Raw genomic sequence first — 12,752 nt, 5'->3', positions numbered from 1 at the left:
AATTATTCAAAGATCTTGATGCAACCTACAACACAAATATCAGAATTGGAAACGGAGAAAAAATAGCAGTGAAAGGCAAAGGAACCATCGTGATCGAGGGTTGCACAGGTCTAAAATTAATTCCTGATGTTCTATACATTCCTGAAATTAACCAAAACTTGTTGAGTGTCGGCCAACTTCTAGAGAAAGGCTATAAAGTTCTATTTGAAGATAAAAGTTGCATGATTAAAGATTCAGATAATAAAGAATTATTCAGAGTTCAAATGAAAGGCAAAAGCTTTGCCTTGAATTTGATTGATGAAGAGCAGCTTGTTGTGCACAAGGTTGAAGACAACACGCTGGTTTGGCATAAAAGGATGGGTCATTTTCATCATGGCGCTTTGCTCTATTTGAGGAAGAATGATCTTGTACAAGGGCTGCCTGAATTGGAAGACAAATCACCCATATGTGCTGCTTGTCAATATGGAAAACAAACGAGGTTGTCTTTTCCAAAAGGCAAATCTTGGAGAGCAACAAGCAAGCTACAGTTAGTACATACGGATGTCGAAGGACCTCAGAAAACCCCATCTCTGAATGGCAGTAAGTACTATATTGCTTTTATTGATGATTTTTCAAGAATGTGTTGGATTTATTTCATGAAAAACAAAACTGAGGTTGCCAGCATATTTTACAAGTTTAAAGCATGGGTTGAAAATGAAAGTGAAAGAAAAATGCAGATATTAAGATCTGATAATGGTACAGAATATACTTCTGATAAGTTCAGCAAGTTTTGTGAAGATGCAAGGATAAAGCATCAATTGACAACACCGTATACCCCACAGCAAAATGGGGTTGTGGAGCGCAAAAACAGAACGATCTTGGAAATGGCAAGATGTTTACTTCATGACAAAGATCTTCCAAAAAAATTCTGGGCAAAGGCTGCAAGCACTTCTATTTTTTTGCTGAACAGATTGCCAACAAAAGCTCTTTCAAAATCGACCCCATTTGAAGCTTGGTATGGTTTCAAACCAAAATTGATGAACTTGAAAGTCTTTGGCTGCTTGTGTTTCTCTTATATTCCACAGGTTAAGAGAGACAAACTTGATAAAAAGGCGGAAGCGGAAATCTTTGTAGGCTATAGCTCAACATCAAAAGCCTATAGAATATTCTTGCCACAAAGTAATAAAGTTATTGTTAACAAAGATGTGCTATTCTTTGAAGAAGAAAAATGGAGCAAGGAAAGTGAGAAGCTTCAAGTTCAGGAGGAGAGCGAAGAAGATGTGGATGACCAGCCAGTTAGAGGAACTAGATCTCTCTCTGATATTTATCAAAGATGTAATGTTGCTATAATGGAGCCTGTAGACTACAATGAAGCTGCAATTTCAATTTCTAAGAACCCTGTGTTTCATGGGAAAACAAAACATTTTAAGATAAAGTTGTATTTCCTAAGGGAGGTGCAAAAGCAAGGTGACGTGCAACTGCTATATTGCAAAACTGAAAATCAACTTGCTGATTTTTTAACAAAATCACTTCCTCAAGCAAGATTTGAGTATCTTCGACAAAAACTTGGAGTATGCTGTCATTGAGTCAAGGAGGAGATTGTTGGGATTTTGTGACTCCAACAACATGTGGTTGAAGGAGTCAAATCAGTTAAATAAAGACATGTTCCTATCCTATATTTTAGGAGGATTTTATGCATGGTTTAGTTAATTAGCTTAGTAGATATCTCTAAAGTTTGTTTACATTTCTGTTTTTAATTTGTAGTATAAATATTTGTTGTTTATGCTAAATAAAATTATCAGTTCCCTTTCATCTTCTTGTCTCTTATACTTTAAATCCTACATCGTTCTTGTTCAGTTTCTAAAACCTTCTGCAGAATATTCCTGGTGCCAGGGTACCCTGCACTCGGCACAGAATAGCCTCCTACAAATAGGACACTTAGATTCTCTAATGTTATCATCTTTCTCGCTCTCGCGAATCAGCAACGCAGAATAATCCTTAAAGGGACAATATAACTTTTCCTTCTCCGAAATAACCGTGATAACTAAATCTTAAAATAATATTTTAAGTATTTTGATATCCTGCATAATATATAGATTATTTTAAAAATGGAAAGAAGTTTTCATATTTTGTCATATATATTTTGACTAATTTCCAACGATAATTAAATGATAGAAACAAAGAGATTTAATACTTTAATTAAAAAATTACTTTTTGAATTTTTTGACTATTTTTTTTATATTCACATATTTTAATATTTTAATCAATTTAAGAAATTTTTAAATTGAAATAGGAAGATTATAATTTACTTTACAAAATTTAAATGTTTGTGCACAGATAGGTGGGTGTCTCAAGGGAAGAATATTAACGCTATTTCGACTTAATGTTTGTTTGGATTGTTGTTAAGTCAACTCAACTTACATTTACAAAGGCAACGAAAGATACACTCGTATGGTGAAGCACATTGAACTTCATGCCAAAACAAATTCACCGGCAAAACAAACTTGCTTTTTAAGGGTATCTTTAACGCTGCTACGTACCTTAATGAGTTGCTTAGGTTTAAGCCACCGTTTCAAACTTTTTTTCAGCACTGGAGCACATATAAAATTTAAGATCGATCAGTTTTTTTTTATATATATAAAATACGGTTTCTTAAGAATTAGAGATCTCCAATGAGGTGCTGAGTTGTTTAACTTTTTTACATTGGAGCATATACGACGTAAAATTACTTATATAAGAAACATTGTTGCTTATATAAGCAACAGTTACTTAAAATTATTATACTATAAATAATATATTTTCAAATATCATAAAACTCACAAAATTAATCTAAGTATTTATTTTAATAATCTTATCATTAGAGTAATTTTTTGTTTAAAATACTTGAAATTATAAAACTCATAAAATTATAATAAACAACTAAAATGAACAACAGCTGTGCATTATAAATACTCTTAAAAAAGTATTTAATCGTATCAAAAGTGCTGTAGAAGAAGAAAAAAAACGGGTGGTGAGGAAAATCAGGAAAAAAATATAAAATGAGTTCCTTAGCTTTCTTATTATTAATTTATGTATGGATTGCTTATAAGTGTGACTTGTCTACAATTGTAGAGACCACTAAAATTGATTTAATATAGCATATAAGATATCCAAAGTGGGTATCTTAGATTGAGAGCATTGGAAATGCCCTAAGTTCCTTCTCTCGGTTCCTTTTCTTTATCGAAGCTTCTTGAATTGGAAGAATGGTTAACAGTTGTTGAACTAATGACCAAGAAGTGTGAGCATACGTGGATGTGGAAAGAGCTCATGTAGTTACGGATGGAAGTTTAGTTAGGATTTTCTTGCACATGCTGGCTGAATTAATGAAGTGGAATTTACAGGTACTAGACGCTGCACTTGGCTTGGGACATGTCTTTGGTTGCTTTCTTTTTTATTATTATTGAAACTGAAAACTCTGTATAAAAATAAGAACTTAATGGGTTTGCAATGTAGAAAGCTATCCAATTTAGAAATGGTGGAAAACTAGTTCAATCATATGAGTGCTCCTTGTTTTAAAAATTGAACCATAATTGATTTGATCTAAACACTGAATTAATGGGTCATTGATTGATCTAGTGAGTATATGTATCAATTAAGAGAAAAAATGTACATACTGAATTAATGGGTCATTGATGGATCTAGTGAGTATATGTATTAATTAAGAGAAACAATGTTATGCAGGAAAGTCTAAATTTTTTTACCCAAACATCCCATCAGTACATAAACATTAAAATTCATGTATTAATTGTGTCATAAATTTAATAATTTAATTATGATAGTTTGATGATAAATTGATCTACTAAATAAATTTTAGATTCTTTAATTTTTTAGTGCACATATTTTTTATATTTTCATTAAATTTTATATTTTTGTAAAAAATAATTAATTTTGTTCAACTCAACCGGTTCATTGGCTCAACTAGATTGAGTCGGTTTAATCAAGAAATGGATTAGGTCAAACTGAGTCACACCAAACCAAATAGGATTAACTACATAGTCAATCTAATAGGCAGTCTAATTCGGTCATATCTCCGGTTCACGATTGAACTTGACAAACCAGCCAGGTTTTAAAACTATGCTCCTATCAGGCCAAAATACACTCTGATGTTTTTTGTACAAAGAGAGTGCTTGACAACAACTAAGCAACTATCTTACAGGAAAAACAACCCCCGACACACCTTTAAGTAACAACAGAGAGCAAAACAGCGGTGGATGATCAAACCAGTAAACGCCCCCAAGGCAGGCAATGTGCATGTCTTAGCCAGCGTTGGAGACACAATAAGGAAGTAGCACAAGGATACACAACGTTAGAATGCAGCATATGTATAAAAAGTAATGGAGGCTTTGTTTTTACCAACTTCAAAATTAATTATTTTCACAGTACACATTTTCAATACAAAAAAAAAAAAAAACTGTAATTTAAACTTAATTTGAAGTTCGAACGCATTACAGTTACATCAATGTTTTAAAATGAATTAAAGCGGTCAGTCATGTCATGTGACAAAGATCCAATTACATTGAAACGCATCTCACAAAAAAAAAAAAAATACATTAAAACGCTATCAACCTGTTACTCTGTTTTTAGGCAATTTTTAACCACTACTACTATATGCTTACTAAGGTAAAATAAATAAATAAATAAAAGAAAATAAACCGTATTGCGGCTAAAGATACATAGCCATTATTATGCATTCATAAAGTCATATACTGCAAACAGATTTTGAAATTGTTCTCATACTTGAAAAGGCTAAATAGTTATAAGCTATACTGAATAATGTTAATGCATAAATAAAGTCACTAGGTGTGGGGTGTTTGGGATGAGTTTAGGTAGTTTGCATGAAGTAATTTGTTCAAATCCTCTTTTGGTTCCATAATATCATTAACGAAAACAATAGCTGCAACTATGGGAGCTGGTTAAGTTGGGAGCTCCACAGTTGTAACAGAAGGCGTTTCCACACCTGAAACACAAAATAGAAGAACACTCATTAATGTATTCTGAAACATGTAGGTAACTGAAACATTGACACGAATCCACCGGTTTCCCATCTCTCCTTTAGCAACCACAAAAGATAATTAAACTCAAATGTATGAACCAAATACTTTGGAAGATTATGTGGATGATGACTATTATACGAGCTGGAATGTGCCATGGAAGATTGCAAAGCCAAAAGGCATTGAAGTCTTGAGCTGTTGAGCATGGTTTTAAATTGTGGTCCACAAACACAAGTGTGCCCACGTTGTAAAGGTTTTTTGACGCGTTGCAACTGCGTCTGCATTTGCGGCTGCATCAACCGCATACTCCTACAATTTCCCACAATGTTAAGAATTGCGACAAAACCACTAGTCCGCTAACACGACTGCATCCCCAATTTAAAACCATGGCTATGAGTAAAAGGGTAAAATGAAGAATGCAAAACAGACTCATCAATAGCCCTGGTTCTTAATATCAACCACATGAAAACAAAGCTAAAAGAAGTGAAACCTAAACAGAGCAACCGCAAATGTTAAAAGAAAATTTCGAAATCCTGAAATTACCAGTGGGTATTTAGTAAACACTGGCTACCTTTCGATAGTGGATCAGCAAAAGCAGCTGCTTCTGCGTCTTTCCCCTGTTTTTTTTACAGCGAAATTGAACAGCAATGTGAATCAAACGCTGAAACAGACATGTACTTCGAGGATGTCCTCGGTTACCAATGACAACTATAGACAAACTAAGCTACATTTTGTCATTTTCCATGAAATGTTCAAAATTGACCCAAAGAAAGAAAAAAGACACAAACAGGGTCACTCATGCTAAGCTATACCTGCTAGTGACATCTATAATTTAAAAAATTAACTTCAAACTGAAAAATGATAGGAGAAAACAAACAAAAAAAAATCTTGTTTTGAAGTTTGCATATAAAAGATGCACATTGTTCAAAGAAGATAGATGCACGTTTTTTGGAAAATTAGGGTTCATGAATGAATGAAACCAAAGTATAGCAAGCAAATAACTCAATCTCCATTTCTGTAATATACATGTAAATGTATCAAAGTGTTGTTGGTTCGAGTGATGCTGGACACGTTCCCCTTATGTAAGGTCTCTCTAGTTCAAGACTCCACCAAAGGTAACTACTAACTAGGCAGGTTTTGGAACGGAGATTAGTCATCGAAAGCAGATGAATAGTCCTTATACCAATCAGAAGGAAAGCAAAAAAAGGAAAATGTAAATGTGTTGTTATAAGGTGAATGAAAAAATGAAGTGACCTGCATTTCATGTACATGCATCCATCCGATTTGGCGACGTAGAACCTACACCGGGGGCACCTCTTCCACTGCATTTGATTGGCGAGGTTCATCAGCATGATATCCTCCTTATCCCTCTCGTCCGCGTTCAGCTTCTGAAAGTCCTCGCAGGGCATATTATCGTGCCAGGGCACCCTACACTGCGCACAGAAAAGCCTCCTACAGTTAGGACACTCAGCTTCTCTGATATTGTTTTCCTCGATCCCTCTAATCAACATAACAGAACAATCCGCAAAGGGACAATAGAATTTTTCTTCAGCAGCAATCACAGCCTCGCATAAGGCTTTTCCCCACCGATCGAAGACGCGAGGCGCGAGAATTTCACGGCAATCATCAGCCTCCAGTAGTCCCCTGCATCCCGGCACGGGGCAGGGGATGCTAACGATGTTCTCTTCGAGCTTCGATTCGACGTACTGCGCCACGCAGGAGTTGCAGTACACGTGGTGGCATCCGATGATCGAGAAGGAGTCTCTGGCGGTTTTCGTTTCGGTGCAGATTTCGCAGACGAACGATGCGGAGTTGGAGCACTCTCCTTTGGATGATGATTTCTTGCTGCGTTTTCCGAAGGACGTGTTTATGGGAGTGAAGTTGAGGATTCGGACTTCGTCGTCGTCCTCGGTATCAGAGAGGTTGATGACGTGGACGGGGCTGGAAGCGGAAGCGGAAACGCCGTCGTATTGCTCCACGGAGATCGCGTTTGATTTTGTGGTGCCTTGCAAGGAGATCGGCGTGGTGAAGAAGGAGGAGTCCACGTCGAAAGGTGGAATTCGAGTTCGAGTTCGGAGTCTGTTCTTCTTCCTTAGCGACGTCGTTTCGCGGTTCATCGGCGTCGCCGGCGGAACCATCATCGGCGGCGGCGGCGGCGGCGGTTCGGGGTTCAACATTTGGAACCGTTTTTGGTTTCGGATTCGGTTTCCGACGTTGATGGTTCAGTGACTACTTCTCACTCTCCACTGACCACTTTCTCCAACTTGCTTATGAAACACGTATCTCTGAACCCATATTCTGATTGGATTCCCACAAATTCTCTTTTTTATTTTTTCTTAAGCCTCACCTATTAGGGAAAATGAACCATAAGTAATCTAAAAGTGGACTGAGAACCAAATAAGATTGTAACAAAGTAGGAATGTGTGTGAATTTAGTTTGATTTCAGAAAATCATGACTTAGATTTAGGTTATTTAAATTCAAATTTTAAACTTTGATGGATTACGTTTAACTAGTTTATATGATTTGATTTTTCACCAATTTTGAAAGTTTTAAAATTTATTACAATATTTATTATGTTTTTCCTTAAGGTATGCGGCTTTCTTTTTATTTCAAATAAAATAAAATAAAATAAAATAAATTTTCTTAGTATTTGTTTTTCTTATATATTTTTAAAAATTTATATGAATAAAAAATGTACATACTTACATGAAAATTTTGCTGATATATATATACCCTAGATTTAAGCACGGGATAATCTTAACAAATGAACATCTTAAAATGTTTGTTGTGATTTTAGATGGAAATAATTATGATAAAATAGTATAAATTTATTGTTGCATATAACTAACTTATGAAGGGAAAAGATCTTGATGGAAAAAAAAAAGAGGCAAATTTTGGTCTGCTTTCCAAAGGCCCGACGTCAAAAGTCAGGATCGGGTTGAAATATGAGGCATCAATCGTATACTCTAAGTAAAGGGGAAAAAACAAGTGGGTAAAATAAACAACAAAAACTTAAAAGTGAAAAGATAAACTTAAAGTGAAAAGGATATTAGCTGTTTAGCTAATTAAAAATTTCCTCGTCCTCTCAATTTGAAGGTAGGGAAAAACTTTTCCTTTCTTATACAATTGCATCTACTTGTGAAATATATTATACTATTGCATCTACTTGTGCAAAGATTTGTACCAAAAACATAATAAAAAAAAAGTTTACCAAACATTATAGTGTAAATATTAAGAATAACGTAAAAATAATTTTTATTAATATTTTTAACATGTAAAATAATGATGGACATCAAATATTGGCTAATGTTACTTTTGGTCTTTTATAGTTTTTTATATATTAAATTTTAAAAATTTTATTTTGATAATACATGTTTTTAAAGTATTTTATTTAATTTTTTTTTAGTTTGAAACGTTAAATACGTCAACACACAAGAGTTTAACGTGTTTGTTAATTTTGATTATTGAGATAATAATGTGACATGTTAACTGAAATGAAATCGTTCTAAATTATTTAATTTTGATCTTTTATATTTTAAAAATACTCTATTTTTGTACTGTTAAGTTTTTTAAATGTTTTGATTATGGTCCATCCAGTTTATAAAATGATATATTTTAGTTTTGATAGTTATATATAAAATCACATTTTTCTTTTTAACATATTTAACGTTTCAGCTGAAAACATTAAAATGAAATACTTCAAAAATATAGATGATGAAAATAATATTTTTGAAACTTAATATATCCAAAAAAAATATTAAAATATAAAAGATGAAAAGTAACATTTATTCTTTTTTTTTATCTAACACTTTGTAACAATAGAGTGATAACACAAAGAATAATATCTTTCACAAGAATAATATATATCATATGCAAGAATAAATAGAATTGGAAAAAACATAAAAAAGCCAATAAAATCAAAACTCTTCCGAGTGAATATTTACTCTTTGAATATTTATTCTTTTATTAATATAAAATACAACTCCAAAAAAATGATTGTTTTTTGTTTTCTTAAGCAATCAATAATATTAATATACTATATAAAAGACATGTAACTACGATTATTTGTACACATGTCATTATTTGATGTGACTTTTTCTCTCCATTTTTCTTGCCTTAAATTTTAGTCAATACCATTTATTTATATATTATCTCATCCATTATTTCATTACCATTTATATAAAGTCCACTTTAAATTATGTTCGAAAATAAATATCATATGAAATTATTTATGAATTTTTTTATTTAAAATTTAAAATAGTCGTCCATTTATTATTTTAATAAATAAATGAACAAACAATATTTACATTTTGAAATTTATTATTCTATTACGATGATTATATTTATTTTGAATTTAATTAATTTAATAAATAAAGTCTATTTTAAATTGTGATTTAAATATTAAAGATATAGAAAAATAAAAATGGTATTGGATGAAATGATGAAAAAAAAAATGGAAGGAAAAATTATGTGTGCGCGGATGAGTTTAAAGAGATAAAAAAAATAATAAATATTTTTAAATACAAACAAATTTTAGGTGATTTTCATACTGTAGAAAAAAAAGATTAACTAATTAGTCAATATAAAAAAATGTTTAATTCAGAATATTTTGTAACCTGTAGGTAGCTGTATGAGAAATAAATTCATGGCTAATTTGAAAGTAGTAAAAATATTTGAAGGCTATATGAGAAATAGTTTAAGACTTTATTATCTATGCATACTTATATTGTAAAATAATTTGAATTATTTTAAAATAATTATTTTAAGAAAATAAGATTTATGTATCCACGGCATACAAAATTTTATACAGTTATCCCATCTCAATTTCAACCCACCATGTTTTTCACTTTTGTGTGCATAATTTTTTTTTCTCATATGTAATTTGAAATATTTTTCATCTCAGCACATTTTTCACAAAAAAAAATTTAACCTTCTTAGATATAATTTTATATTATATAATAAAGATCTAATAACATTTTAATAGACCGAAATTTAAAACTGAAGATTAATTTAAATTTACATAAAAGAATAATTTCAACAATTGGAATTTTGTTTTTTCTCAATATTGAGTTCTTATCTATCAACCTCTTTTTCTTCTTCTTTTTCTTTAATTTCTGGGACTTCAGTATCCTCATCGCTAGACTTGCAGGTGGTAGGTATGAGTACCGCTCGATTCATTTTCATATTGATTATGATATATATAATAATTCGAACACCCATTTCAAAGGCATATCTAATTTTTGCACAGTAGAATCTTCAAAAAATAACGAGTCGTATTGTATGTGTCAATTGTCATTTAGCTAATAAGCCTGTGAATATTGAAGTTCCACAGGCGTTACTTTCTGATACTGATATTGTGTATTTGAAGTAGTTTGTTCGAATTCCTTATGATATACAAGTGAAACAAGTTCTTGCTAATGGTAAAAAGGGAGCTTTGAGTGTGGGGGTGTTCTTATTTTACCGGAAGCTCCTCCGATATATGGGCACTGCAAATCTGGTGTATAATTTGAGAACAAATTATGGGTTTAACTAAATCTTAAACGCTACTATTCAAAACTAAACTTCATTTGATCTCATTATTACTCACATCTCAATGTCAAATTCTCATTAGAAAAAAAAAAGACTTTATTTCACACTTAGTTCTAATTATCTCTATATGTATAATGTATAGAGAGAGTATGAGGAATAATAATAATAATTTTTTCCTTCAAAAAAATAATAATCTATCTAAGCGAAGCATCGCATTACCAAAAAAAAAAAAAAGCGAAGCATCTAAGTATGATAACTAGTAAATAACTCGCTCAATAAATGTAATTAATTATGGACAATGAATAAAAAGAGGAAATTATATTGGAGTTATAGCACCCAATTCAGACAAGAAGAATATATAATGTTGATGGCAAGAAAGAAGCCTCACAATGAGTAATCCGCCACAGAATAAAATCTCCTAGCAACCTTTTGATGAATTTTTTTGAGCATGTATCTTCCCATTTTGTTTTTAGAAGGTAGCCTTAGATGGTTGAACACTATAAAATAACACCAAATAGTGTATATATGTAGGAATAGTATGAAGCAACATTTGTTATCTAATTGTAAACGATACATGCATGAGAAGTTAGTTAACTTTTTTAATTATTATCTTAAAATTAATGCAAAATGTTAATTTCTAATTAGTTGATAGTGTAAAATTTACACTTATAATATATAGAAATTAAATTATGTACGTTAAAAATGCATAATAAAGTAAAATGTATAGCTTAAAAATCATTGCAAAACAAAACTATTTAACCAAACAAAAGGTCTACTTCTAAATCAATGTAACTTGACCAATAAAAAAAATGAAGTTTTAAAGTTAAGCTGAGAATAAACTTTATTTTTCTTCGGCCTCATCTTATGGCAATCAAATTCTCTACGTTTTCTCTTATCCTGATATCACTATAATTTTAATTTATATCGAGATGCTTGTTCATCAAGTTCAAAACAATCGTGGCGAACATGGTTGTGTATGCTAGCTCCACGGTTGTAACAAAATCTATGAAAACAGCTGCAGTTTAAGAATGTAATAAAGAATCCAATTAATAATCAACTATATATATAGTAAAGAGAAAAGAATATGTTTTCTTCTAGTTGAGAATATAATGGATTGGAAACGGGAAAGATACTGAAAATCAAATTAATTAACCCCAAATGATATATATGTGCAACCGAATTTTAAATACGCATATAATTTTAATAATGGCACGCACCGTGTTGTTTTAATGATGGCCAATGCATTCTCTATGTGAAAAGTGGCATAACAAATTGTCAATTTGTCATACTGTATCAATTTATAAAAAATCCATTAATTCTAACATAGTGCCAGAAGTTTGTTATACTTTGTATTTATTGTTGTTCTCTAATTTAAATTTGAATTTCACTTTATCTTTAATGCAAATTTTTATTATGCAGATTTCTGAAGTAAAACTTTAATTTTAATTGGAAAATCAAGACTAAAAACTCCTAATTAAGCAACTGCATCCAAAAAATTTCTTAATGAATGCACTTGAAGAGTATCATATGATGTCCTTATACCAGTTAGAAGTTGGACACTGGGGTGCTACCTGTTTGTAGTCATGCAATGGAAAACTGACTTATTTTTCTAAACGTCCTTAAACATGAAATGCACAAATCAGTTTTGGAGTGAACTTCCTTAACTGTGACAATGAAATTGGCTGGGTTGTGTGGTGTTTGACTGTTTGGTATGCATTCCCTTACGGATGAAACTGTTAATTACTATGGTGGGAAGGCTACAAACTCACTGGACAGTGGGTTACTTCAAACGCAAGATTGAAGCCACACAATTTTATTCTTACCTAGCTAACTGATAAAAAAATCTTAAAACTTTTCTAGTGCGAATCATCACCTATATAAAACTAATATTCATAAAGGAGAAATTATTCTTTTTAAGAAATAACAATAAAGGAGATTTACATACACATATTCAAGAATATATGTTTTTTAATTTGTTCCTAATAGGAGTTCTCTTTTAATGGTAATCATGTGTGAGGCATTACTTACCGAACATATAAATATAACATCTTTTAGCAGTAAATTTGAACCTGTTCTCAAATACTAACAAAATTCAACTTTCATTGTTATTTAAGAATACAATTTTAGGTTAACAACAAAACACACATCCAGCATATGTCAAAAAAGAATACGCTAGTTACTTTTTGAGATTAATTATTATATATATTTTCTTC

At 31.5% G+C, this 12,752-nt stretch overlaps 1 protein-coding gene across 2 annotated transcripts; it reads right to left on the bottom strand.

Moving 5' to 3' along the window:
• Positions 1-4,673: 4,673 nt before the first annotated feature.
• RTRP5 (RING/U-box superfamily protein) lies at positions 4,674-7,372 on the bottom strand. Of its 2 annotated transcripts, XM_006587003.4 has the most exons (3): positions 6,264-7,372; positions 5,553-5,626; positions 4,838-4,975 (listed from the first exon to the last, which is right to left on the bottom strand). In XM_006587003.4, exons 1-2 carry the CDS (start codon positions 7,184-7,186, stop codon positions 5,563-5,565), a joined length of 987 nt encoding a protein of 328 aa, XP_006587066.1. In that variant the 5' UTR covers positions 7,187-7,372; the 3' UTR covers positions 4,838-4,975; positions 5,553-5,562. The 2 variants fall into 2 exon arrangements, with proteins under 2 accessions (NP_001276231.2, XP_006587066.1); NM_001289302.2 differs by lacking the exon at positions 5,553-5,626 and having other exon boundaries at positions 4,674-4,975; positions 6,264-7,323.
• Positions 7,373-12,752: the final 5,380 nt, after the last annotated feature.

The sequence above is a fragment of the Glycine max genome, chromosome 9 (assembly GCF_000004515.6).
Source record: "Glycine max cultivar Williams 82 chromosome 9, Glycine_max_v4.0, whole genome shotgun sequence".
NCBI lineage: Eukaryota > Viridiplantae > Streptophyta > Magnoliopsida > Fabales > Fabaceae > Glycine > Glycine max.
Note: the sequence above shows the minus strand (reverse complement) of the source record. Positions and strands in the feature narration are given on the sequence as shown.

Bases quoted from the DNA above. Each gene is read 5' to 3' on its own strand.
- RTRP5 (NM_001289302.2), bottom strand. From the start codon at position 7,186: ATGTTGAACCCCGAACCGCCGCCGCCGCCGCCGCCGATGATGGTTCCG. The intron at 4,976-6,263 runs GTCACTTCATTT...TTTGTGTTTCAG, and splicing joins TGCATGTACATGAAATGCAG to GTGTGGAAACGCCTTCTGTT.